This window comes from Myxine glutinosa, chromosome 7, assembly GCF_964187855.1.
Source record: "Myxine glutinosa chromosome 7, kmMyxGlut1.1, whole genome shotgun sequence".
Lineage (NCBI taxonomy): Eukaryota > Metazoa > Chordata > Myxini > Myxiniformes > Myxinidae > Myxine > Myxine glutinosa.
In genome coordinates, this window is record NC_136267.1 from 62,538,855 (window position 1) to 62,566,285 (window position 27,431).

General features: G+C 43.4%; 1 protein-coding gene across 5 annotated transcripts in view; it reads right to left on the bottom strand.

The window, feature by feature from the left end:
* Nucleotides 1–27,431, bottom strand: part of LOC137431290 (5'-AMP-activated protein kinase subunit gamma-2) — a 166,775-nt gene that overhangs the window by 57,608 nt on the left and 81,736 nt on the right. For 4 of the 5 annotated variants that reach the window (XM_068122453.2, XM_068122455.2, XM_068122454.2 and 1 more), the window contains one exon: nucleotides 701–752. In XM_068122453.2, coding sequence (XP_067978554.2) covers nucleotides 701–752 — 52 coding nt within the window. Of the gene's footprint in view, nucleotides 1–700; nucleotides 753–8,982; nucleotides 9,137–27,431 lie in introns of those variants that run through there. The other variant, XM_068122456.2, reaches the window with a different exon arrangement.

Genomic DNA, 27,431 nt, shown 5'->3' on the forward strand with positions numbered 1-27,431 from the left:
AGAATCGTCAATAATGTCATCATGGTTTGACTTGCATCATTCTGATAGTGATGACATTTAACCCGCATCTCGTTTCCCCCTCAATGCTAACCTACCTCGGTTAAAGAGGAATGTAAATAGATATATTCTTTGTTTTTAACAGCTATACTTCCCATTGTGCAGCCCGCACCTTTGAATGTCTTTTGACATTGTACAGAGTAAGGAGCTCTATGGGCTTCAACTGATAATGCGCGTTCTACCGACGCAACGGTTACCGGCATTGTTGTCAACACCCTCAGAGGCACGTGCACATTTGGGTAAGTGTCGATGAGTGAGTTTTTGGATGTGTGTAGCTCAGTGTAGAGCACATATTTCCAGCACCGAGTTAAGCAGAAACCTGAGTTGTTCCAGCTGCTTGTTACGTTCCAGATCACTTCAATTTGAATCAATTAGCAGAATATGTAGGTCGCTACAGCATTTTTCTAAGATAACTTTCGTGGCTACGATGTTGAATGGCTGCAGAACATAGCACAACTGTTTGAATCCACTGGACTTTCAAGATGATTTGGAAAAAAACTGCAAGTTGATGTGGGGGGAGGGGGGGTGGGAGACCTAGTGGCCACAGGCTTCAGAGGCCTAATGGAGGCCCTGCCAGAAAATAGCATACATGTGTTGTGTAAGGTCGTAAAGCATTGCCACAAAGTAGCATCATTCCACTTACCCTCTTTGCACAAATCCAACTTTTCCAAAATCCCCTCCACTCCAGGCGACGCCTGAGGACAGAAATGCACAAAGTTCAGCTCAAGGAGAAGTTACACAGACATTGCTTCATAGACAAAGAGCTGTTGTTGCATCATTCGGAAGGGTGAAGCTGCAAGAATTCCGAGCTAACCCATGAACCCACAATTCCAGGAACAATACGGCACTAGAAATCAATTATGAATTGGATAGTGCATTTAAGGAATTTCATCAAATGTCCATGTGAATGCCTACAGAAAGCCTGTGGTTCAATATTGTCCACCTGCTCAAAGCAACATTAGTAAGCATGGCAGCAGCCACGATTATCAAACGTATGAGCCTGAGCACCACAGTCAAGCATGGTTGCCAGGTTTTGTAAAGCTAATCCAACCATGCCAAACTACATGCAACAGCATTAACTGCCAACAGCAGCAAGCGCTCTCGATTCGCCGAATCGGGAACAGCAGGCCATTCATGGAGGTGGCAAGTCAAGATACCATTTACTGCATGCTTATACAGCCTCGCCATGATAAAAGAGCATTCCGTAATGAGATATACTGCACACAATCAAACACTACGGCAGGAAAACCAATGACTCTTTTCTCAACAAGAGAACCACGACATCATAACCGAGCTTGCAACCCAGTTGCATCACAATCTGGACGTTGCACAAAACTCCATTACTTCCACAACGCTGACCAATCAATAAGCCATCCCCAAGTGACCCTTTGTTTGACCCATTAATTGCAAGGTGACCTTTCTGTCGAACATTTTGAGTGTACTTGTATGCAACCAAGATACAGGGCAATGATGTCATCTGAAGGCTGGTAGTGAAACAAGGAAACTCGCAAAGGAGGGAGGAGTGGGAAGTGAGGATGTGAGGATTGAGAGGGGCAGGAAGATTAAGGAATCTAACCTAATCATTTCCAAACCAACGACGAAAAGTAAAAAAAAATTTGAACAAATGGCTGAAAAATACTGAAACGTTGGACAGTTCCCAGCACGTCCTAGTCAGCAGCGATAAAAACGTCTTCTTTTTGTGATTGAAGAAGTGGTTCCACTGGCAACATTTTATCCTGACAGTGGAAACCCTTTAGAAGGACATGGAAGGAGCACACAAAATTATATACAGTAATACCTCGTTTAACATTGCTCCGTAGAATGCTGACGTGTTATAGAGCTATTTGTCTTAATAATTTTTTTTACAAAAATAAAAACAATGAAGAAAATCCATAACACGCAGCTCTCGCCAAGTAATCACATACACAGCCGTTGCTTGTGCACATGCTGTGCTGAGCCTATCAGCGGGATTTACTCGGCCTTTGTTTTGCAGCAGGATGAACCTCCCCCCACTGCCATGTAGGAGTAGCAGAGAATAGGAGTGATGGAAATTATTTTTTTATATGTGGTGGGTAGTTCGTGTGAGCCACCCGGCTGCTGGTTGCATCATTTTCAATGGGCTCGTCTGCCGCTGATGCAATGCCTCTCTATAACCAGTTACCTGGGACTCATTTTGCTGACCTCTTTAGGATGACAGGCTGAGTCAACCCCACCCGGCGTTAATTTTCAACGGGATTTGAACTCAGGACCTTAGGATCCTAAGCCCTAACCATTAAGCCAACACCAAGTGATCTTTTTAATGATACCTCCACAAGGCATTACTGATATTATTACAAAACATGATTTTTATTAATAAAATAATATGTTTACCAATTGTGTTATAATCATCACCATTACCAATACCCCAATGAAGCCCTTACACCGCTCATGCTTAAGAAATAATGCCATTGGGAATGGATCTCCATATACTGTAAACAATGGTATAATGTTCCCTTTAAGCACATTTTTGTGCGTCCCGAGTGCTAAGCGAGGTAGTGCATAGTAATATTTCCCGAAGCAATAGCAAAAATATACAAAAGTACATGGAAGCGGCACACAGACAATTAGTGAGTTCAGAGAACACCTTACCCCACATAGTCTTAAGAAAAAGGACATGGGAAGGGTCTTTTAAACTCTTGCTTTGCGTTTCCGAGCACGACCTACATTTCCGACAGGTCGGCATTTTGTCTGAATCTCGTTAGTCCCAAATGCTGAGAGCGAGAGCGGCACCATTTGATTAGTCGAGGTGGCACAAAATGGCATAATATAAAATCCAACTACTGACAAACGTAAGGGTTTTGAAAGTGCCAACAAGACGATTTGTGTTCTTGTGTTCAAGTACACAATTCAAATGAAATAAAATAAATATTTTAAAGGCTGTAGATAAAAAAAAAAATCTTTTTGTAGTTTACTGCCGTTTATGCAGTCTCTTTTACACCACCTTATTGAACACATTATATTTGTTATTCGTGTCTGTTGTTTGTGTCCCTTACGACATCCCTAAAAACAGCAAATCTCCTGTTTGGAATGATTTCAGTTTTATTTGACTCTCAGACTTACTCATCTTTGTGTATGGTCGATTGGAACGAGATTCAATTTGCAGTGTTCAAAATATAAAATTAAATTTAAATCAAGTAGTTCCTCAATCATAGACTCGTGTCTATAGATAGACAAAGTGAAACAGTTATGTCGTCGCATGCGGGAATGGTAACAACCACCACCACCACTACTACTACTACTACTACTACTACTACTACACCACGATGACCACAGCAGCAGCAGCAACAGCAGCAACAGCAGCAACAGCAGCAAGTGTTGTAAAAAAAAAAAAAAATCCAAGTCTTTCACTTAACTTTACATCCTCAATGGCAATGGCAGATGGACAATCGATATGTATGTGAAGTACAACTTGCTGTCTTTTGATTAAACCCTTGAGCAAAATGGCGGGTAGGCATGCCGAGTTCTTTCCTAAACCGACGTTCAGCGGCGGATACATGACAAAAAGCCAGAGGAAATGTACACCAAGTAATCACAGACTGTACAGCAAACATTCCGCAGCCTTTGTCTCAGCAGACTTTGATCATGCGTGCAATATGTCCATCAAACAACTCCCCTTGTTCAAAGGATAAAAACAAGCAATGAACAGAAACATGACGCCAGGTTGAGTTTTTGAAATTTTGAGCCGACGGTCGGACATATCGTTTGAGGATTTGAGGAAAGATTTAACCAAAAGCACAAGGATAACACACTGGGCATTAGCAAAAGCAAAGCAAACAACGCAGGACAGGCCCTAAAAGGTTTCCGAAAATGAAAACACAACCACAGCGGGAGGTTTCAGAAACAACAACCAAGTGCTTCATAACTGAGCAAAGTCCACTGCGGTAACTTGAGCCTGTCCTGCAAATTAAAAGGTTATGGTTTGTCGGTTTTGAACCACTTGGTTATTGTTTCTGAAACCTCACGCTGTGGTTGTGTTTTAATTTTCGGAAACGCTTGTGCACACACTCACTTGTGTGACACTGAGTCAGGGTTGACCCTTCCCTTTTGATGGAGGCAACCTTTGCATGAAATCCCATGCGTGATACTGTATATTAGATTCATTGAAAAGTACATTTCTGTCTACCAAATACCTTCCCCTGTATGTGATTGATGTGTCGACAAGCTCTTTCACGAGCCTCAGATAATAATCTTACTATAATTCACCAAATGTCCATCCGTCTGTCTGTCTGTCTGTTAGAAGGTACCGCAAAAACGGCGGAACCGATCGCAACGATATTTTGGGTGGGTAATCCTGGGATCCCCGAGAGTAAAATAGTGTTACGAATTTGGTAGAGCAATATGTAGAGCAGAGTAGATCTGAGTAGGTAACATGCTTCAAGATGTCGCGATAAGGAACACTTCCTGTAATAAGTCCATGTTTAGGCGTTTTGTCGGTTAAGGTGTATAATTGTGGATCTACCAGGAGATTTGTGTGTTAGTTAGTGTAGGGAATAATCGGTAGAGCCCTTGTATGTCTCACCTGGTAGTCAAACCTTTGTCCATTTTGGCAATGCACACCACTTAAACATTAGTTAGGACATTTAGTACAACACTATATGACGCCTTTCCCCCTGACATGATTTAGGAACAAATAAGGCTGGAACACCGCCACAATTGGCCGCCACCATTTACACCTCCGAGAGGCCTACCCACCTCGCATAGCACGTGCTGTGACCATGGAGTCAGGGACGGGAGTGGCAGTGGTGCAGTGTGCGTGCCCCTGGACAAGCCGGCGAGCCGGGGGAGGCTCTGATTGGCTGAGGAGTGCGCCAATGCCGACGTCATCGGCCAGGGATATTACCGAGGGCCGGATGCCATTTTCGGCAGTCAAGAGTTCGTGTGCACCCGAGTCGAGTTGAGATCTTGAGTTTAGTTGAGAGAGGAAGTCCGGAGAGTTGGATCCCGAGTTGAAATCCTGAGTTCAGCACGAGCTGAGTGAGCATCGGACGCCTTTTCTGGCAGTTGGATCAGGAGTTCGAGTTGAGCGCAGAGAGCCCAAGCAGTGCGCAGTTCGCAGTTCGAGTGCAGAGCCCGAGTCCGTTTTGAGCAGTTGGGTTTGAGACACGGCAGGACTTTCACTTTGGTCCGAGTCGACCTCGTGTGGAGCCGCTAGCCTGCGTGGGACGAGTGGCGCTTGGAGCAAGGCCTTGTGGGACTTGGAGCGGGGGACCTCGTGGTGTGCGATCGGGCCGGAAGGAGCGGTGTTGGACGGCAGCCACCAAGACGACAAAGACAAGATAAGGACGAGCTCCGCGTACACTTGACATAAAAGACGTGTTTCTTTGGTATTCATAATCCCTCGTTTTGTTTCTGAAGTCGGTGTGCGGGATCCCGATTAGGATATTTATTACTGGCGCGTGCTTTTTCCTGTCCTTGCCCTTTTCCCAATAAACGCTTATATTACTTTTTGTACATAATACTTGAACGCAGTTTCCTGGTTAATTCAATAGATAAGGCTGTGGGGACTTGTGCTGTTTCCCTCCATTCCGTGCGCTTAGGTTTTAGATTAGATTTTGGAATCCGCTATTGAGCTTCCGCCTCGGAGTTAAAGCCTTCGTGATCGGCATCCGCAACTCTGGTGTTAATCGAAGTTGCGCGACAGGCTATATTGTTTTTCCAATTTCAGCTTTGGTCTCCAGCATTTTCAGGTTTGGACTCCCGCATAACGTTATTTTCCCGGGTGCTGCACAAACGGCTGCATCGATCGCTGCACAGCTGCACCGATCGGACTCGGTGCCCTCGGACAAAGACCTTTTATAAGGACATGGGTTGAATCCCTGCTTGAAAGAATGCCAACCCCCTCCCCGCCATCACAGTCGTCTCTCCAACTCACAATCCCACGAGATATGCGGAAAGGACGACCCAAAACCAATTATCTTCTTTTTATTTCGCATATAAACATCATTAAAAGTAAATAATGACCTCAGCCAAAGTTCAAACGACGTGAGTTTAATCTCTACATGAGAATTCCACATAGCTATTTGGGTGGTGTATACGCTCACAGATCGCTGTCTCCATCGATCTTGCCAAGGCCGTAACACCTATCGGCTCAAAATCCTTTCAACTGTTGACTTAGTAGTTTTTACAATGAAGGAAACATTAACAATGTTGTTAAAAGTTTATTTTGTGATTAATTTGTGATTGGAGTTATGTTGTTTGGAATGAAAAAAGATATCGAGTTCAAGTAAATGACGACATGCCATGATGGTTTCTACTTTCTAAACGTGGACTTCGCAGATCACCATATACAGATACGCCACAGACCCACGATCGATGTTTCTATATGTGAACATACCCGTTTGTTTGCGAACGGGTACCTTTTTCGTGGAAATCCTTCACGAACTTGCTGTCCATGTCTGATGTGCGACTGAAGGTGCTACAGGAATGTGGAATTTATTGGTTTCATGCTTTAGCATTCGCCGTATCTGCATTGCCTGTTTGCTTCTGGCCTCCCACCCATGCGTAGCACAGGTATCTCACTAGTAATAATAATAACAATACGAGTGCCCTTGCAAGGAACTTCAACGCAGGAGGCCATCAGGCCCATCGAGCGTGCACAATGGTTGCCAACCTATAATTTGTCAGTGATCTATCCTTTTAGATGCCGAGGAGCATAAAGCAAAGAAACAGAGCATAGCATTTTTGAAGTCTTTAGTACGACTAGGCCTGGGTTCGAACTACCAACCTACCAGGCTCAGAGGATTCTGTAACCACTACACCAACCAGTCTGGTATGACTATTAAAACCCAGTTTTTTGGGAGGACAGGGCCTGAAATGATACAAATGGAGATTTCTTGCCAGGTTTACGTGAGAAATGCTGCATGAGAATTCCAATTGTGGGTATAGATTTTAAATACATTTGAGGCTCATGGAAGAAAGAGGTTACAGATGGTTAACACCAGCAGAAAACTTAGTTACAGTCATACAGTCACAAAACAGGTTTTACGAGGAAACCGTGGAACGTGTGTAGAGGTAAATGCAAGTTTGGTTTTATTTTGTCCCCAAACTACTCCTCCCCTCAAAACCTCTCACTTCCCCCAAACCCCAACTCATTAGAATGGATTAATTATTTATTAGTCCCCAACTGAGTATCACCCTGTTGGGGTCTCGTATTTTGGGTGGTCAGTCCTTCCGTCTGTCCCGAGCCTCTCCTCGAAAATGACTTGACAAGTTTCTTTCACAATCGGTACATTTATGCAATAATATGTAGGCATGACACGTCAAATCATTTGGGGATCAGAGCCACAAGTCATGGGACACACAAGGTAATTTTTGAATTTTGGAAATTTAATTTTTTTTCATTTTACAGGAGAATAATATACAGGATTGTATGGGCTTTCAGTAACCATTCTTTATTTATATTCACTTTACCATCTCCACTACCAGCACACAACTTTGCATTATTTATTTATTTATATTCACTTTACCATCACTTTACTTTACCTTACCTTTACTTTATCAAAGATGGTCGAAGAAGAAATGCGGGCAAGGGGGTTAACAAGGGGAGAGCCAGAAAATAGGGCAAAATGGAGAAGATCGTCATGGGGACCGCAAAGCTAACCCCCGCTCTTGCAGGGAAAATGGCCTTAAAATGCCTGTTGTTTTTGTTGTTGTTACCATCAATACCAGCACACAACTTTGCATTATTTATTTATTTATTTATATTCACTTCATCACTACCAGCACACAATTTTGCATTATTTATTTATTTATATTCACTTTACCATCACTACCAGCACACAATTTTGCATTATTTATTTATTTATATTCACTTTACCATCACTACCAGCACACAATTTTGCATTATTTATTTATTTATATTCACTTTACCATCACTACCAGCACACAATTTTGCATTATTTATTTATTTATATTCACTTTACCATCACTACCAGCACACAATTTTGCATTATTTATTTATTTATATTCACTTTACCATCACTACCAGCACACAATTTTGCATTATTTATTTATATACATTATACACAACCATCTGTAACTACCAATACAACATTGAATCACTTATTTATTTATTTATATTCACTTTACCATTGCAGTTGCTGACATTTTTTTTTACCTTCATACATCAATATATTTTTTGAAATATGAAACCACGTCCCCTTTCTAAGGTGGGGTTCAGCCTCAGGGCTCTGCCCTCAATGAGGACTTGCATCTTTTTATTTATTTATTTTACATCGAATACTCTACCGAATACATTTGGCCTTTCTCGGCACGGATCAGTAACTACAGGTCGGTGAAGGGAAACGAGTCAACTACCTCACTACACTACCAACAACACCTCCTCCGTCGTCCCAAAATGGTTTCAATGATCGCTAATTAAACATTGTATTTTTTACACCCTTTTACATCGGCGAGGAACATCGGTCTGACCAGGACAAACGGAGCCTGAAAGAGCGCGAATCGAGATCCATCGCACTCAAAGGGCTTTCTTAGGAGCGACCACAACCCCCCTCGGAGCGACCACAACCCCCCTCGGAGCGACCACAACCCCCGTCGGAGCGACCACAACCCCCTCGGAACGACCACAACCCCCCTCGGAGCGACCACAACCCCCTCGGAGCGTCCACAACTCCCTCGGAGCGACCACAACCACCTCGGGGCGACCACAACCACCTCGGAGCCACAACTCGCGCATGACATTCCGCCACAGGATATCATATAAAAGAACCCCTGCTTTGATCGCTGCCGTGCGATGTGCCGTAATCGTGCATTTCGTGCGGACACCTTGCGATCGCGACACGATTGCAAAATGAATGAAAAGCCCAACGGCAAAAGCAAATGAGAGGAGGACGACTATGTCCGTGGAACGTGTCACGTAGCGCTAACCTCGTGCTCGTCGCGCATGACGCGGTGATGCGTATCCCGATGTGGAGGACGACGTCGGAAGAAGAGGCCGCGGAAGCTCGGAAGGCCTGGCGCGAAAGGCCGGGAAGTGCAGATGGAGCGAGGACGTGCTGGGTGAAGAAGGCGGCGCCGTAAAGGGCGTGGCGACTTTTAGTGGGTGGAGCCACGGCTAAATGGATTTGAAGGAGTACGAAAGGAGATTAAATAAATCCAGCATGTTAAACCGGGGGGAGAGGGTAGTGTGGGAGAAATGCACAACGTTCGTGCGTTTTAACGAAATAACCTACTACAGACATTTATTTTTAATTTTTAATTTTATTTGTTTATGAACAAGATGTCAATACAATGTAGGGTTGGGAGGCTGATCGAGGGCCTGGAGACCAGAGCAGTGGTTCTCAACTTGTTTCAGTCCACGGACCACCAGACCAATCATAAAATTTTCGTGGACCACCTCCTTTTTGACATGATTAATAATAATAATAATAATAATAATAATAAAACAAGAAGACGTCATGCGTAGCATGATACTTGCAAAATCCCACCCCCCCCCCCCCCCCCCCCCAAAGTTTTCCATTGATACAGCAAATTGTCCATTTCATGAAGATTAAAATTTACAATCTTGATCAAAACTCGGGTCAACAGGATGAAAATTGACGATTTTTCAAATGAAAAATGACGATTTTGGAAGGTTGACCTTTAGTTGACCTTTGACCTTTTAACCTCAAAACTAGTTAGTTTCCCTATTTAGTGACTCGATGTGCAAATGCTGTTCAATTTTCAAGTCAATCGGATGAAAATTAAGGATATTAAAAATTTGGCCTATGTTGACCTTTTGGCCTATGTTGACCTCAAAAATAGATGGTGGTTGGATTCAGTGACCATATATATAAATCCTCTAAGAAGTTCAAGTCAATCAAATGAAAATTGGTGATTTTAGAAATGTGGCCCATGTTGACCTTTTGGCCTATGTTGACCTCAAAAATACTTTGTGGGTGAATTCAGTGAGCAGATATGCAAATGCTGTTCAATTTTCAAGTCAATCGGATGAAAATTGAGGATTTTAGAAATTTAGCAAAGTTGGTGACCTTTGACCTATGTTGACCTTTTGACCTATTGACCCCAAAAACAATAGGCTTCTGGCTTTTGACCAACTCTACCATTTGGTGAAGTTTGGTGAAGATCGGTTGAAAATTGTGACCTGTAGGCCGGTGACAAACAAACAGACAGACAGACAGACAGACAGACAGAACCACAAACACAACCGACCAATATACTTGAAAAATCTTCGATTTTGCAAGTAATAAAAAAGTAGACAACAAACATTTTGGTTTGATTTTTTTTTTCTCACGCCGTGTTTCTCACTGGACAATGTTCCTGTGGTCCAGGAGAAAAAAAAGTCCCCATGGACCATCAGTTGAGAACCACTACTCTAGAGATACGCACACTTGCCTTTACGCTGCTTAGCGTGGGTTCGAGTCCCGACCCAGCTGTAAACTGTCATCTTAGTGTTTCCCAGGCAGGGTGGTTCATCAATGTGTGTGCCGTCCCTCGGATGGACGTCAAACTGGACGTCCCGTTTACAGACATTAGTTGGTGCGAGTTAAAGATCCAAAGAATAGGCGAGAATTAGAGTAGGCAAGCTATCGCCGGCATCCTGAACGAATTCCTGTTCTAACCTACAGGGGGTACTGGCCAGCGCCGGATTTACAATGGCCCCAATGGCTCCAATGAAGCCAGGCCCACAATCAGAAGGGGCCCATAATGACCAAGATAGATTTTTTTTTTAACGTGTACACATTGCGATACGTTTCAATAAATAATGTATAGAAGTGAATGGTACTTTAAAAAAAAATACTATTAAAATTGAAAAAAAAAAAAAACATTATCTGGCGTGTGACATCACCACACAGTTAATGGCATATGTTCCTGTTCCAGTAGAGCAAGATAGCGTTTTACGCGTGTTCTGTTTGCGCGTTTTTGGAATAGTGCGCACCTGTCATTTCCAAAAGATTTTTTATTTATATTCACAAGCGATTGGAATTACGCAACCCGAGCGCGTGGACAATGCTGCAATGAAATTTTCGCACTGAAAAACATGAAAACGTTCTTGACAACAAACAGATGCCAGCTAGATTGCATTCCCCCTCCCCCAGTTTCCAGAAACCTTCCATCTTAACATCATGTAGTGAAGTGTTTCCCATTTTGTGTGAATTGTGCTGCTGTAATAAACGTAACCCTTGCAATCATGACTAAATTAATTCTGGAAGGCCTTTACAATAAGGGATGTTCTATGTAATGTTGAGGAGTCTTGGAAGGAAGTCATCCATTCCTGTATGAATGGTGTATAGGGGTAACTTTGCCCTCAATTTGTTCACGGCTTCAAGGGTTTCAGCGTGAATAATGATGTGTCGAAAGCACGATGCAACATCGTCGAAATGGCCAAGAGTGTCAGCTTTGATAAGGTGGAGGAGGGTGATATAGAGGAGTTGCTGGACTCGTACCGGGAAGGACTCTCAAATGAGGACCTTTTACAGTTGGAGAAGGAATGCCAGGTGGATCTTAAACATTATAATTTAAATAAAAAGAACAAAAAGACATAAAATGGCATATCCCCTGCTGTTTTAATAATTTTGCTAAACAGAGTTAAGGCCGCCAGTTGGCCATCTTGGATCTGATCTGGGGGAAAAAAATGACGTGCATATTTACCCCATCATACATTATCTGGGTGCCAATCTTGAACAAGATTGGTAAATGCATGTTGGATAAATGGTTGAGGACGTGTTCAATATCGGGTTTTCTACAACTAAAATGGCCGCCAATCTACCAGTCAGCCATCTTTGACCAGATCGCAAAATAAAGCGAGGTGCACGTATATGCCATCATGCATCATGCTTTTCTCAAGTTTCAACAAAATCGGACCATGAATGTTCAATAAATGGTGGGGGACACGTTTAAGCAAGAAAATGGCCACCAGGCAGCCATCTTTGATCGCATCACGAAACAAAATGATGTGCATATGTATACAGTCATGGATTGTATTTGTGCCAATTATGAACAAAATCGGTCGACACATCTCCGAGATATGGTTGTGAACGCATGGACGGACAAGACCCAATCCATAAGCCCCCGTTTCGGACAAAGTCCAACGGGGGCTAATAAATCACGATAGTAGTAAAAATAGGATAATAAAAATGAGGATTGAGGTAGCACTCCCCCTTACCTCTGCCTCTTACATTATTTATAATGGTGAAATTTGTTTTAATTTCAGGTTTTTCATTTGCCCGACTATCTTCAAAAATGCAACTATATCGTTAATCAAGAGGTTGCTGCACCACACACACTGATTTGTTTTTTGCAATAGTTCTCCAAATGGGGTGCAACAAATTTGTTTGGCGATCAATGTACACTAGTAAGGACAACATGTACACAAAATAAATAAATGAATGATTACTGTGTGCAGAGAGAGAGAGAGGATGGAATTCCAAAACAGCGATTTCTAGATCTTTGTTCAAAGGGGAACATAACGTTCACTAGGATGTCATCCACCACCTCCATCCAACAGACTCATGTACTGAAATCCCTGTGTACTCGTGTACTTCAACAAAACCATTCGAACAAACATTAACCAAAGGTCCATTAGTTAAAACGCTCCAACGGAAAATGCAAGCCAGTTAATCAAATTTATAAACACCAGGAGGTTAACTCATTCATTTTGGGAGGTCATTTTAACCCATTAAAACCACATATGCAAGTCTTTGAATTACTACCAATACTACCAACAAGCTGAGTACCCACCTTATGGGCGATCATGTCCCAATAATGTAACACGTCCTTCTGACACATACCTTTATTTGTGCGGTGCATAGGCAATTGGCAGCTACTTCAATTGCTCCCAAAATAAATAATAAAAATAATAATAACATGGGTTACGTGCACCAAACAAAAGCATGCCTACTGCTTATAATTCAAAACACTTTATGGCACTGGAAAACGTGGGGACAGAAATACTATACGACTAGCCGAAACCCGTGGAACATCCACGGAAGGGAGGATGTGGTGTATGGATAGAGTGTACCATTATGGATGGCATAGGGGATTTGCTTGTCCGAGTAAGAGTTAGGAAGAAAGATGAGAATGAAGAGTGCGTATATGAACAACGATCGCCGACACCGGCACAAATGCATGCTCTGGATTGTCCAATCAGCGGACGGCTTGCTTCGCCTTCGCCCAGCAGACGCCAATACGATGGCGTCGTAAGATGGCGTCGTATCGGCAGTTAATCGGATGCTTTTGGGCCCCAACGTCGGCTAATTCAGATTTTTCGAGTATGGCTGTACGTGATAAACAAAGAGTGCGGTTCGTAGATCGTAAATCCATTAGTGCCGTGGGCATCGGGTCACTGGGTGCGGCGTAAAAGGGATAACAAAGTCGAGTCCTTACGCTATTATTATATAGACTAGCCGAAACCCGTGGAACATCCACGGAAGGGAGGATGTGGTGTATGGATAGAGTGTACCATTATGGATGGCATAGGGGATTTGCTTGTCCGAGTAAGAGTTAGGAAGAAAGATCAATTTTCACTTGTGCAAAAATGCTACTCACAATTACATCGCCTGTGCGTCGGCCTGTGATTGAGCCAGAGAGTTGGCCTGTGAGTCAACTTCCTTTCCAATGTCTGCAAGAATTGAAATACTGATTGTGAATGTGTAAAATTATATGAAAGAAGAACATGCATTTCAATAGATGATGCCATCGAAAAGGAGAGCAGCTGTCAATAGAAAAGGATGTCTGACTTATCAATTTGACATTATTGCACAGGAAATGACAAACAAAGAAACAGTTCATTTCCATCGGGTAATATTACGATGAGAGATCAGCTGATACCTTTATTATGTCCATCAGCATCCATGGCACTTAGGGGAAAAAAACGTGGCATCAGCCAGCCGCAGCCAACTATCATGTACCATCTCGAAGTCAATGCCATCCTTTTATCTCTTCGTATACAACTCACTGATCGCAACGTCACTCCATTTAACTTTATTAAAATGACGATAAAGACGTGAAACCCGTGGAACATCCACGGAAGGGATATCGTTCGTCTGCTTTCAGCTCGTTATCTTTAAGCTTCCTTACGTCTCGCCACCTGCTACACCTCTCTGAGTTACGAGGATTTATGCAACCCACCCCGAGTATCGCAACGTCACTCCATTTAACTTTATTAAAATGACGATAAAGACGTTTCCTTATACTGTATATCCTAATTTCAAATGTTCAAGGGAATAAAAAGCTTCCTTACGTCTAGCCACCTGCTACACCTCTCTGAGTTACGAGGATTTATGCAACGCACCCCGAGTATCGCAACGTCACTCCATTTAACTTTATTAAAATGACGATAAAGACGTTTCCTTATATATCCTAATTTAAAATGTTCAAGGGAATAAAAAGACCATTTGGTTCACACCACCCATCACACCACTCGACTGTCCAATCAGCGGACGGCTCGCATCGCCTTCGCCCAGCAGACGCCAATACGATGGTGTCGTAAGATGGCGTCGTATCGGCCGTTAATCGGACGCTTTTGGGTCCCAAAGTCGGCGAATTCAGATTTTTCGAGTATGTCTATACATGATAAACAAAGAGCGCAGTTCGTAGATCGTAAATCCATTAGTGCCGTGGGCATCGGGTCACTGGGTGCGGCGTAAAAGGGATAACAAAGTCGAGTCCTTACGGTATTATTATATAGATAAAGGGAGGACTCCTGTAATACTATCTCCCACCTGAAGGTGGTGCTACATGATACACATTTACATAGAGAATTGGCATCTCACTCTCTCCTACCCCCAAATATATAAACACTCCTATACACCAAGGAGGTCATGCTGGTCCTATGTAGCAAATCTGGATGTAATCGGTCCAAAACTGTACGACAGTAGGAGTAGTGTGACATGCAAGTGTGCGTACGCACACAATACGCACGCGTGCGCGCGCACACACACACACACACACACACACACACACACACACACACACACACACACACACACACACACACACACACACACACACACACACACACACACACACACACACACACACACACACACACACACACACACACACACACACACACACACACACACACACACACACCCTCTCAACCCCTGGAAATTGGAGTAAGGAAGTAAGGATGATTGGGAAGGCTATACGATGCATGCAAGGTAAACGACAAGTCAAAAAGAGAATAATATGGACAATAGTGGAGTAGCTTGTTAAAAGAGGGAGAAGAGTTTGATGGACTAGTGCAATAAGCATGTTAAAAAGAACAACCTGAAAACAAAAACAAGTTACTGTAATATATATAATTGAAGACACAGTGGAGCTGGGGTGTGTTCCGTTAGCAAGCAGCCTACTCTCAGTTGCTAAGCCAATCGTTAGGTATCGACTGCTTTGCAAGCCGCTTGGCAAGCAGAGCAAGCGATCAAGGGCTGGGGTTGCTTGAACGTCAGTAGTTGCACCATGGCTACGTCTATTACACAGAGCCGGTGCAAGAGTGTTAAGGCACCCCAGGTAAACTTTCAGCTTTGCGCCTCCATCACAATTAACTTCCAAAAATGAATATTGTGCATTAGTATGGATAAAACTTCTGCATTCGTAGAGAAGAATAACCATGGGTTAATACAACTTAGACAGATCCAAAGTAGGTGGGAGACTAGATAGGTCATGTGGGGAGATATAAATTAAATTATGACAGATTAGGGCGAAGCCAGATGTCTTTTCCTGCTTGCTGGTCGGCCCCTACCTGTCGGCCATGTCATAGGCCTGCTGGCCTTGTCGTCCTGTGCCACCATCACCTGGCTGCTTTATCTACCATGACCACTGGCCTGTGAGCCATCTGTTTTGTGCCATCAATGCCAAAGCCAGCCATTCCCATCCTTTCCACAGGCCTCGCTAATGTGAGCCTGAATGCTTCCAACATTAGTATGAATCTATCTATAATTCCAGTAATCTCTGTCTGTCTGTCTGTACGTTTGTACGTTTGTCTGTGACCGCTGTTTCTCGACAACCACGGGTCCGATATACTTTTAACTTGCCAGGTATATTGCTGGGGACCAGAGGATGTGCCTTTTCAAGGTTTCATATTAATCGGACAATTACTTACCGAGCTATGTCCAAAAAACGATTCAACCAATCAGAGAGCAGCGAACGATCGCGTGTGCCGAACGTGGCGGGCACACTCTGCCTCGGATGGCACATTTGAGAGCGTATTCATTTATTTCACGTTTGCAAACTATGTTGGCGTTAAACTATGTTTTACAACTAATAAAAACGAATTTGCGATTCATTCGCTTTCCTGCGCGTTTGTGCACGCGATGGCGATTTCTTTACCAAACTCCGGAAGCCGTTCGCTTTGGACCAAACCATTGCATGTAAATAGAGGGGGGGGTTCTGTGGTCGTTGCGAATGGACCAAACCATTCATGTAAATAGAGGGGGGGATTGTCACTGTACTCGCAAGCCGTTCGCCGTTCGCTTTGGCGTTGCGAATGGACCAAACCATTTCATGTAAATAGAGGGGGGGGATATAATTTTAGATAGATATATAGTACGGGCATATATATAGTACGGGCATGCCCTAGTAAAAGAAATGCTTCCAACATCAATACTATTTGAACAGAGGCCCCAACACTTGCGCATCTCTAGTCTCCTCTATAGATGTCAATGATGTATATCAGTAGATCTAGACTTTTCATTTCCCACTGCTAAGGTTTGCTTTTTATTCCTCCGCCGACAAGTCGCCGGAGGCATTACGTTTTCAGGTTGTCCATCCGTCCGTCCGTGATGGGTTTCCTTTAGCGCGATAACTTGAGAACAGCTAAAGGGATCTTGGTCAAACTTCGCGCAGGTATGTATAATGAGGCAAAGATGAACCGATTCGATTTTGGGGTCACGAGGTCAAAGGTCAGAGGTCATGTTATGTAAAAAATACTATTACCACAATAGCTTGTGAACCAGTGATGGGATTCTAACCAAATTTGGTACACTTATGTATAATGATGTAAAGATAAACTGATTCGATTTTGGGGTCAAGAGGTCAAAGTCTGTAATAGGTCTATAACTTGAGAACGGCTGAAGTGATCTAATTCAAACTTAGTACAGGTGTGTATAATGATGGAAAGATTAAGTGATTAGATTTTGGGGTCGAAGGTCAATTCTGTAATAGGACTATAACTTGAAAACGGCTGAAGTGATCTAATTCAAACTTGGTACAGGTATGTATAATATTGTAAATATTAAGTGATTAGAAGCTGAGGTCATAGGTCAAAGGTCAAAGTCTAAAAGGTCAATAACATGAGAACGGTTGAAGTGATCCAATTCAAACTTGGTACGGGCATTTTTTTTTTTTTTTTTTTTTTTTTCTATACTGAATCGAGGCTCGTGAAAGAGCTGACAACCGCGAGGGAAAGACAAAGACAGTACACGGGGACCGCGAGGGAAAGACAGCACATGGGGACCGCGAGGGAAAGACAGTACATGGGGACCGCGAGGGAAAGACAAAAACAGCACATGGCGACCGCGAGGGAAAGACAAAGACAGCACATAGGGACCGCCAGGGAAAGACAAAGACAGTACATGGGGACCAACGAGGGAAAGACAAAGACAGCACATAGGGACCGCGAGGGAAAGACAAAGACAGTACATGGGGACCGTGAGGGAAAGACAAAGACAGTACATGGGGACCGCGAGGGAAAGACAGTACATGGGGACCGCGAGGGAAAGACAAAAACAGCACATGGGGACCGCGAGGGAAAGACAAAGACAGCACATAGGGACCGCGAGGGAAAGACAGCACATGGGGACCGCGAGGGAAAGACAAAAACAGCACATAGGGACCGCGAGGGAAAGACAAAGACAGCACATAGGGACCGCGAGGGAAAGACAAAGACAGTACATGGGGACCGCGAGGGAAAGACAGCACATGGGGACCGCGAGGGAAAGACAGTACATGGGGACCGCGAGGGAAAGACAAAAACAGCACATGGGGACCGCGAGGGAAAGACAAAGACCATGCATGTATAATATTGTAAAGATTAACTTATTCGTTTTTGGGGTCAAAGGTTAAAGGTCAAATATCTAATAGGTCTATAACTTGAGAACGGCTGAAGTGATCCAATTCAGTATGTATAATGACGTAAAGATTCACCGATTAGATTTTGGGGGTCCCGAGGTCAAAAGCCAAAAGTCGAGGTCATGTCAGGTACAAAATGTGAGAACTTGTGAACAGCTAAAGGGATTTAAATTAAACTTGGTACAGGTATGTATAATGATGTAAACATGAACTGATTAAATTTTGGGGCAATAGGTCAAAGGTCATGTCAGGTAAAAATGTGCCAACTTGGGCACAGCTGAGTGGACTGAAATCAAACTTGATACAAGTATTATAATGATGTAATAATGTTGGCGGAGGCATATCAGTCGACGTCGTGACATCGAAGAGTTCAAGTTCTAGTTTACTTATATAATTTCATGAAGAATTCCGTTTTTTGCCACTCCTCAAATTTTTCCGCTCTAGACGACTGCCTAGTTTGCCTGAAGTTTGAAAAAAGAAAAAAGAAAAAAAAAAGTAGTAGAAAGGAGTCTGAAAGGGTAGAAAAAGTCTAAAAGGGTAAAATAGGTCTAAGGTGGGTCGTTTATTGAAGTTTGCCCTAAACAAGGCTGAGAGCCACTAGTTTATAAAGGGCTATAAAGAAAAAGAAGAAGAAAAACTGGCAAAACCTTCACCTCGACCCGAAACAAGGAAAGGACCACGGTGCAGGAGGGGATAAAACTAGGCCAGGTGGAAAGATTAATTTTCCTACCCGTATTTGGTGTTTTTTAGGAAACGCCATCTTTGCACTTGTGGCCATTGAATCCCGAAGGGAGCTCATCTGCCCTTTGCCAGGTGTTGTTTCATAGCCCGGACAGTTCTCTCTAACAAGCCGTAGCATGGCGACAGCCGATGAATCGCGCAGGAGCGACCCAGAGATACCACCACATCCAGGATGGTGTACCCCCGCCTTCACAAAGTCAGGGTCACGACAGAGTTGGAGAGAGTGAGATAGGGATAGAGAGAGAGAGAGGGAGGGAGAGAGAGAGGGAGAGAGAGAGAGGGAGAGAGAGAGAGGGAGAGAGAGAGAGAGGGAGAGAGAGGGAGAGAGAGAGGGAGGGAGAGAGAGGGAGAGAGAGAGAGGGAGAGAGAGGGAGAGGGAGAGGGAGGGAGAGGGAGGGAGGTGGAGGGAGAGGGAGGGAGGGGGAGGGAGAGAGGGAGAGAGAGAGAGAGAGAGAGGGAGAGAGAGAGAGGGGGAGAGAGAGAGAGAGGGAGGGAGAGAGAGGGAGGGAGAGGAAGGGAGAGGAAGGGAGAGGGAGGGAGAGGAAGAGAGAGGGAGGGAGAGGGAGAGAGAGGGAGGGAGAGAAAGGGAGAAAAAGAGAAAGGAAGAGAGAGGAAGAGATAGAGAGTGAGAGAGAAAGAGAAAGTGAGAGAAGAGACAAGAGGGAAAGGGCCGGTCCATGGGGACCGATCGGCGCTCTGACCATGACCGCGCTGCCCTAAAAAATCCAGGCAACAGGGAAGATTTGGCCCCCATTTTTTTCATCTTTTTGTCAGGTGTTGTTTTTAGTCCTGGAAGGGTGTCACAATCGCACTTCCCATTAGCAAAGCCAGTGATGGCTGTCGCTTTAATCGCCAACAACCCAACCATGCGGCAGGTATTTAAAAGGGTCTGATGAGTCTGAATGGTCCGAGGGGTCTTAAGTTTGAAACGGTGTGTTTCAATAGAACGTAATTAATAGAACTACTCACGGTTCAACTCATGTTCAAGCAGTACATAATTAATAAACACTCACATTCCAATGGTACATAATTAATAGACATACTCTGCACTCACGTACCATTATTACCATGTACCATAATCCTTATCATCATTGCTATCGTTATCACATGATCATTATTATTATTAGCATTTTCAATAGTCATTATTATCATTATGTAACATTATTATTGTGCAGCATTGTCATTATAATTATCATTATTATTATAAATATGTTTCATTATCATTACAATTATCATTTCATAAGTGTGTAATTTGTATACCTATTCGCGTTCTGTGCAGACAGACGCAAATGCGTGCAGACAGACAGACCCTCTCCTCTGACAAAAGTAATAATAACTAGATATCTGCGATTGCCCATGACACCCTTGGCCATATTGTTCAATAATGGCCATATTGTTTCGGACCACCATACAACCTTAGTCTTCAACATTTAGGGATAGAGTAAAAATTAAGACATCATAAAAATCAGACGAAAACGATTCAAGTTATGACGAAAAGATGTTTTTGTTAATTGGGTCACCAAAAAAAAGGAGGTCAAGGACACTAATTAAATATCAGGTGCACAACTTCAGTGCAGGTACACTTATGATGCAAGAAAATTTTGGAAGGCCAAGCGGTCTGAGATTCCACATTGGAAAAATTGAGTGATGACAAAAAAAAAGTGTTTTTTTTTTAACGCCATTTGCTTTTTTAAATGCCTTGACCTGAAACCCAGAGGGGTATGATGTAAATTAAAGGTAAATGAGGCTTGATCTAGGCTATCTAGAGAGCAATTTCATTCGATCAGACTAAATTTAGTCACGTTATGGTGAAAAACATTATGACTATTATTAGGTCATGACCTTAAAAAATATATCAAGGTCAAAAAAGCCAACCCGACATACTTACTATTCACATTATTGCTGCAAAATTTCATTCCGAACAACCCAGACGGCTCGGAAATGATACAATTCAGAAATTTGAAGTGTTGGGAGAGAAAGAGAAAATAAATAATCATTTTCTAAATAGTGGGTTAGCACTCCCAGAGGACTAAGGAAGTCTGTTGTACCATTAAAAATATGGGCAATACCCCTGGTGCTCACCTGGTGGAATAAACTGTATACTACACTGACTAAAGGTATTTTAAACCAATTTTAATGGTTGTTAGAAGACAGGGCAGCATGTAGAATCATACTAATATAATCATAAGACTTTCAACAAACCAAAAAAATACCTATTTTGAGGGGCAACCCCCACCCCCTCCCACCCCGTACACATCCTCAGACCCCAATATTTCTAATGCTTTGAACAAATATTGGTACATCACGGGTGATTACGGTTGTGGTGAAGTTTCATTGAAATTGTGTATGTAGTTTCAGAAAAAAGAGCAAATACCTACTTTGGGGGTGGGCAACATGCCCTCCACCCCATAGACCGCCTTAGACCCCGATTTTTTTAGTGCAACAAACGTTGGTACATCATGGCTGATAAACGGAACGTTGTGGTCAAGTGTCATTTGAATTGTATGTGCAGCTTCTGAGAAGAAAGTAAATACCTATTTTTGAGGAAACCCCCCCCCCCCCCTCCCCGTACACCCTCGGAGGGCCCGATGTTTTTAATGCCATGAACAAACTTTGGTACATCATGGGTCGTGAAGGTTGTGGTCAAGTTTCATCGAAATCGTGTGTGTAGTTTCAAAGAAAGCAAATTCCTATTCTGGGGGGCGGGGGGGGCGTGTCAAACCTGGATCCACTGACTCCTGGCAGACCCCCTTAGACCCCGATTTTTTTTTTTAATGCCGTGAACAAACTTTACTCACAACACAATAAATATCATTTGTGCCAAATTTGGTCGCAATCCCTTCAGCGGTTTCGGAGAAGAAGTTTAAAGCGTTTACGGACGGACGGACAGACAGACGACGCGCTATCACATAAGCTCCCCTGATCTTCGTTCCAGGTGAGCTAAAAGTTAGGGCCGCTAATTTCAGAAACAAACCTTACAACAGCAATAAGCCTTCACCTTTGCTCTAGGGAGGCAGAGGCTTAATAATAAACTCCATGATATTCAAACAGCTCCACCTTACAGAAAATACTGCACCGTTCTTAGGGATCACCTGATGAAAGATTCATATACAGTCGTCAAATGTTTAGGAAGCTCAAGTGTCATAAATATTTCATAAGAATTACAGGGACATGAGTAGACAATAAACAAACACACATGATACATGTATGGAATTTTAACTTGGGTTCAGACATCACGAGCTAGGGATTCAGATGGGAACACAAACAGGTCAGCCAAACCCCAGTTCGGCCACTCACCGATGTCCAAGGGATCAGCAAGCAGTTGTGCCTCCTTCCCAGCTTTACCCTTACTTGCAAGTCAAAATAACAAGCACCGAACCAGTTGTAGAAAACAGCACAGTATATAAATCCCAGCATTATTGTCCGATCAAATCTACAAGCTCGGGCTTGTACAAAAACGTGTACAAAACGTGTACAAAACGTGTACAAAAAGTGAGTCTGAGATTTCAAGAAAGTTGGATATAATCAAAAGATATGGTATTGAAGTAAATTCCAATTACACAGAAACAAAAAGCTACACATTTAAGGCCAGAGGCAAAGAACTGCTGGGCCCCAAAAGTGACTGTCAAGGAATGTTGCGAGATGAACACTCACACATCAGTGAGCGTGGATTGAATGAATGTACATTTGCATTTCAATAATTATCTGCAATGCAACTGCTTAGATGTAGCACAGAATCATTAATTAACACAAAATACATGAAGCAATACAAAATCACAAGACAAAGAGGAAAACAAGAGAATGGATTATGGAAAACAAGCAAATGGAAAACAAGACAAACTCTGTGTCTGTGTCTCTGTCTGTGTCTCTGTCTGTGTCTCTGTCTGTGTCTCTGTCTGTGTCTCTGTCTGTGTCTCTGTCTGTGTCTCTGTCTGTGTCTCTGTCTGTGTCTCTGTCTGTGTCTCTGTCTGTGTGTCTGTGTCTGTGTCTGTGTCTGTGTCTGTGTCTGTGTCTGTGTCTGTGTCTGTGTCTCTGTCTGTGTCTCTGTCTGTGTCTCTGTCTGTGTCTCTGTCTGTGTCTCTGTCTGTGTCTCTGTCTGTGTCTCTGTCTGTGTCTCTGTCTGTGTCTCTGTCTGTGTCTCTGTCTGTGTCTCTGTCTGTGTCTCTGTCTGTGTCTCTGTCTGTGTCTCTGTCTGTGTCTCTGTCTGTGTCTCTGTCTGTGTCTCTGTCTGTGTCTCTGTCTGTGTCTCTGTCTGTGTCTCTGTCTCTGTCTGTGTCTCTGTCTGTGTCTCTGTCTGTGTCTCTGTCTGTCTCTGTGTCTGTCTATGTGTCTGTCTCTGTGTCTGTGTCTGTGTCTGTGTCTGTGTCTGTGTCTGTGTCTGTGTCTCTGTCTGTGTCTCTGTCTGTGTCTCTGTCTGTGTCTCTGTCTGTGTCTCTGTCTCTGTCTGTGTCTGTCTGTGTCTCTGTCTGTGTCTCTGTCTGTGTCTCTGTCTGTGTCTCTGTCTGTGTCTCTGTCTGTGTCTCTGTCTGTGTCTCTGTCTGTGTCTCTGTCTGTGTCTCTGTCTGTGTCTCTGTCTGTGTCTCTGTCTGTGTCTCTGTCTGTGTCTCTGTCTGTGTCTCTGTCTGTGTCTCTGTCTGTGTCTCTGTCTGTGTCTCTGTCTGTGTCTCTGTCTGTGTCTCTGTCTGTGTCTCTGTCTGTGTCTCTGTCTGTGTCTCTGTCTGTGTCTCTGTCTGTGTCTCTGTCTGTGTCTCTGTCTGTGTCTCTGTCTGTGTCTCTGTCTGTGTCTCTGTCTGTGTCTCTGTCTGTGTCTGTGTCTGTGTCTCTGTCTCTGTCTGTGTCTCTGTCTGTGTCTCTGTCTGTGTCTCTGTCTGTGTCTCTGTCTGTGTCTCTGTCTGTGTCTCTGTCTGTGTCTCTGTCTGTGTCTCTGTCTGTGTCTCTGTCTGTGTCTCTGTCTGTGTCTCTGTCTGTGTCTGTGTCTGTGTCTCTGTCTCTGTCTGTGTCTCTGTCTCTGTCTCTGTCTGTCTGTCTCTGTCTGTCTCTGTCTGTCTGTCTCTGTCTGTCTCTGTCTGTCTGTCTCTGTCTGTCTCTGTCTGTCTCTGTCTGTCTGTCTCTGTCTGTCTGTCTGTCTCTGTCTGTCTCTGTCTCTCTCATAACATGCAACAGTAGCAATGGTGCGATCATCTGTTCAAGGTAATTGGATCTGAAATAAAAATGCTACCGAGTGAAATGCAGAAAAAAAAATCGTTACAAGAATGAGTGAAAACCACTGTCAAGTAGATGGCAAGACTTCTTGATGAACAATTCAAATAGTTAGAATGGTATGCAACCGAGTCACATGAAGAACAATTTGATGGAGCATAAAAAACTGATATTTGGAGACATTATCCTCAGTCAGGAAGGGTTAACCCAAATATTGCAGATTACCTCATTTAATGAAGACGAGCAACAAGGTAGGGTAATGGGATAGGGCAGAGAAGGGGGAGAAAATGGGAAGGGGAAGGGCTCTGGTTAAATTATAATCGACTGGAGATGTCCAACTCCATTAGCTCTTTTTCTGCATGTCCACACAAAGGCCTTCACATTATTCGCTTAAACGAGAATGTAAATCCAAACACTTGGAGAAGCCTTTAAACGAGAATGTAAATCCAAACACTTGGAGAAGCCTTCGTCATTATGGGAAATCAAATTATCCAAACGCAAACAAACGAGGATTGTTCATACACAGAATCAATTGTCCCATTAAAGATGAAGTATTGTGCAAGGGTAAACACTTGAATAAAGAAGTATTTTTGCATGTTAAGTATTGCACGTTCAAACCCAGATCTACTAACCTACATAAAATAAAACATTCTTTTATTTTATGTAGGATCGTGGATTTATTTGATGTACATTTATGCGATAAACGATTCTAACGTTTACCGGATTCGAACCTTTACCCAATTTAAACGTTTACCGGATTCGAACCATAAACAGATTCAAACGTTTACCGGATTCGAACCATTAACGGATTCAAACGTGTACCGGATTCGAACATTTACCCGATTTAAACGTTTACCGGATTTGAACCATTAACAGATTCAAACGTTTACCGGATTCAAACGTTTACCGGATTCGAACTAACCGATTCAAACGTTTACCGGATTCGAACCATTAACCGATTCAAACGTTTACCGGATTCTCACCATTAACCGATTCAAACGTTTACCCGATTCGAACCATTAACCGATTCAAACGTTTACCGGATTCGAACCATTGCCCTATTCGCGTCTTACGTTATGTTTCTCAGGCCTTTACAGGATTCGAACCATTCTCGGAATACCATAGTCCATAATTTACCCTATTTACACATTCGCACCCGCGTTTTGTACAAATAAATCCACAACCCCCCCCCCCCCCCCCCATTTTTGTAATGGTACAACTCTAACTTTGAATCGGGTAAAGGTTAAAGGGTAAAGGCTAAAAACTTCACGGACATTAAAAAAGCCTGAAGTGGTGACTATAAAAAGCTTCAGGCATTTTGGAGTAAAGTTGTCAAACATATTGTTCTATGGTTTCGGATGTGTCACATCCATTTCTGCTGTTTGCCATGCTGTATATCTTTAGCTGACAATCACAGCGGCCAAACCCAAGAAGGCCACTAGTTCGGTATGAAAGTCATATAATCACCATTTAAATAAAAAAATGGTGTATTTTACGTTTTTCCTTTTTAGGTGTGAACACTGTAAAAGGCAAAAATCCAAGATGGCCGCCATCAATTTTCTATCATCCACGTCTGCTTCTAGGAATCATAGAAAGATGTTATTGGTGTTGACCCATAGGTTTTTGAGGACAATAAACCCTTTTCTGAGCTCAGAAAAATGATTTTTTAAGGAGAAAAATGTTTTCTGTCAATGTTGGATATATTAGACCACAGTATGAGGTTTTCGTCCGGCCCTGCCCCTGAAATACCTGACTCCATAAAAATCGTTCAGATTATTTTTTTCATTGAGGAGAGATTCATGCCTTGTGCAGAGAGGAAGGTCAAGTTCAGAGATCTTCTGCCAAAAACCAGGCAATGGCATTTTCTTCCTTGTTCAAGGTCAAACAAAAGGATTCCCATGGTGGTGTTGTGAGGTCGATTAAAGCAGACAGAAAAGTTATTCAACACCTCATTACTGCCGACGAAGCTGGACATAACATTGATCTGTCAGATATATTGTCACATGAACTCCTGTCAGTCTTAAGTTCTAGCAGAGACCAATGGTAGATCAAAAGCAGGCTTGTCTAAAGTACTTACTGCAGGAATTGTTTGTCCAGCTAGCCTTGATGGCACAGATCTCGGTGAAGAAGCATCACTGATCATAGATCGTCAGGCACTGGTGTTCGCTAATGGTAAACTCCAGAAAGCAGGCATGTTTGGAGACCTAGTTGACGGGTTTGTTGGTGCGGTTCTTCAAGGAGGCTCACTGTTCAGATAAATCAATGTAATATTTGACCGGTACGATGAGTGGTCCATCAAAGGTGGAATAAGGAAGAGACAGCCAGGGATCAGCATCAATCCGATGGTTGATAAGAGTAGGGATGTTCCACTGCCCTCCAGGTGGGATAATTTCATGGTACACCCAGAAAACAAGGCCAGATTTAGGATACAGTCTGGCACCCAGCTCTGCTCACCAAACTCTCCTCCTATGGTATCCATGGAAATCGCCACTCATGGCTTGCGGATTTCCTCTCTGGTCGAAGGCAACGCGTGGCCCTGAATGGATTTCTCTCATCTCCCCTTCCTGTTCTGGCTGGAGTTCCCCAAGGTAGTGTTCTGGGCCTTGTGCTATTTCTGGTCTTCATCAATGATCTCTCCGACTCTCTGGAAAATCCTCTCTATCTCTTTGCTGATGACTCCACTATCTGCCGCTCCATTCCTCATCCCTCAGATCGGCAGTCTGCAGCCTCGTCACTCTCTGCAGACCTGGAAAAAAATCACAGACTGGTCAAACAAGTGGAACATGTCTTTCAATCCTGACAAATCTCATACTCTTACAATGTCTCTCCGAAAGGACCGACTGGAAAACCCTCCCATCTACTTTCTCACAATCCTCTCCAAGAAGTTCTGTCGCTCAAGCTTTTGGGTCTCACTATCTGCCATGATCTTTCTTGGGAAAACCACATTTCCAAGCTGGCCTCCAAAGCCAGTCGCCGACTGTGCATCTTCCGTCGTGCGAAGTCCTTCCTTGGCACACCTGAGCTCCTCACCACATACAAGGCTTTCATCTGCAGCTCAATGGAATACTGTTCCCCCCTCTGGGCTGGTGCTCCTGCCTCACACCTAGCTCGGCTTCACGCTGTTGAAACCAAAGCTTTCAGAATCATTGGAATCTTCTGCGATGAAGTTAACTCCGAGGGCCTTTCACTCACTGACCGCAGGCAGGTTGGTGGTCTTTGTCTTCTACCGACTCCTCTCCAGCCTTGCTCCCCCAGCTCTCTCTGTGCTTTGTCCCCCCCCCCCCCCCCCCCCAATTTTCCTTCAGGTCGCACAAGATCTGCCTGCAACCCTCTTGTGGTTAAACTGCCAAAATCTAGGCTCTCTG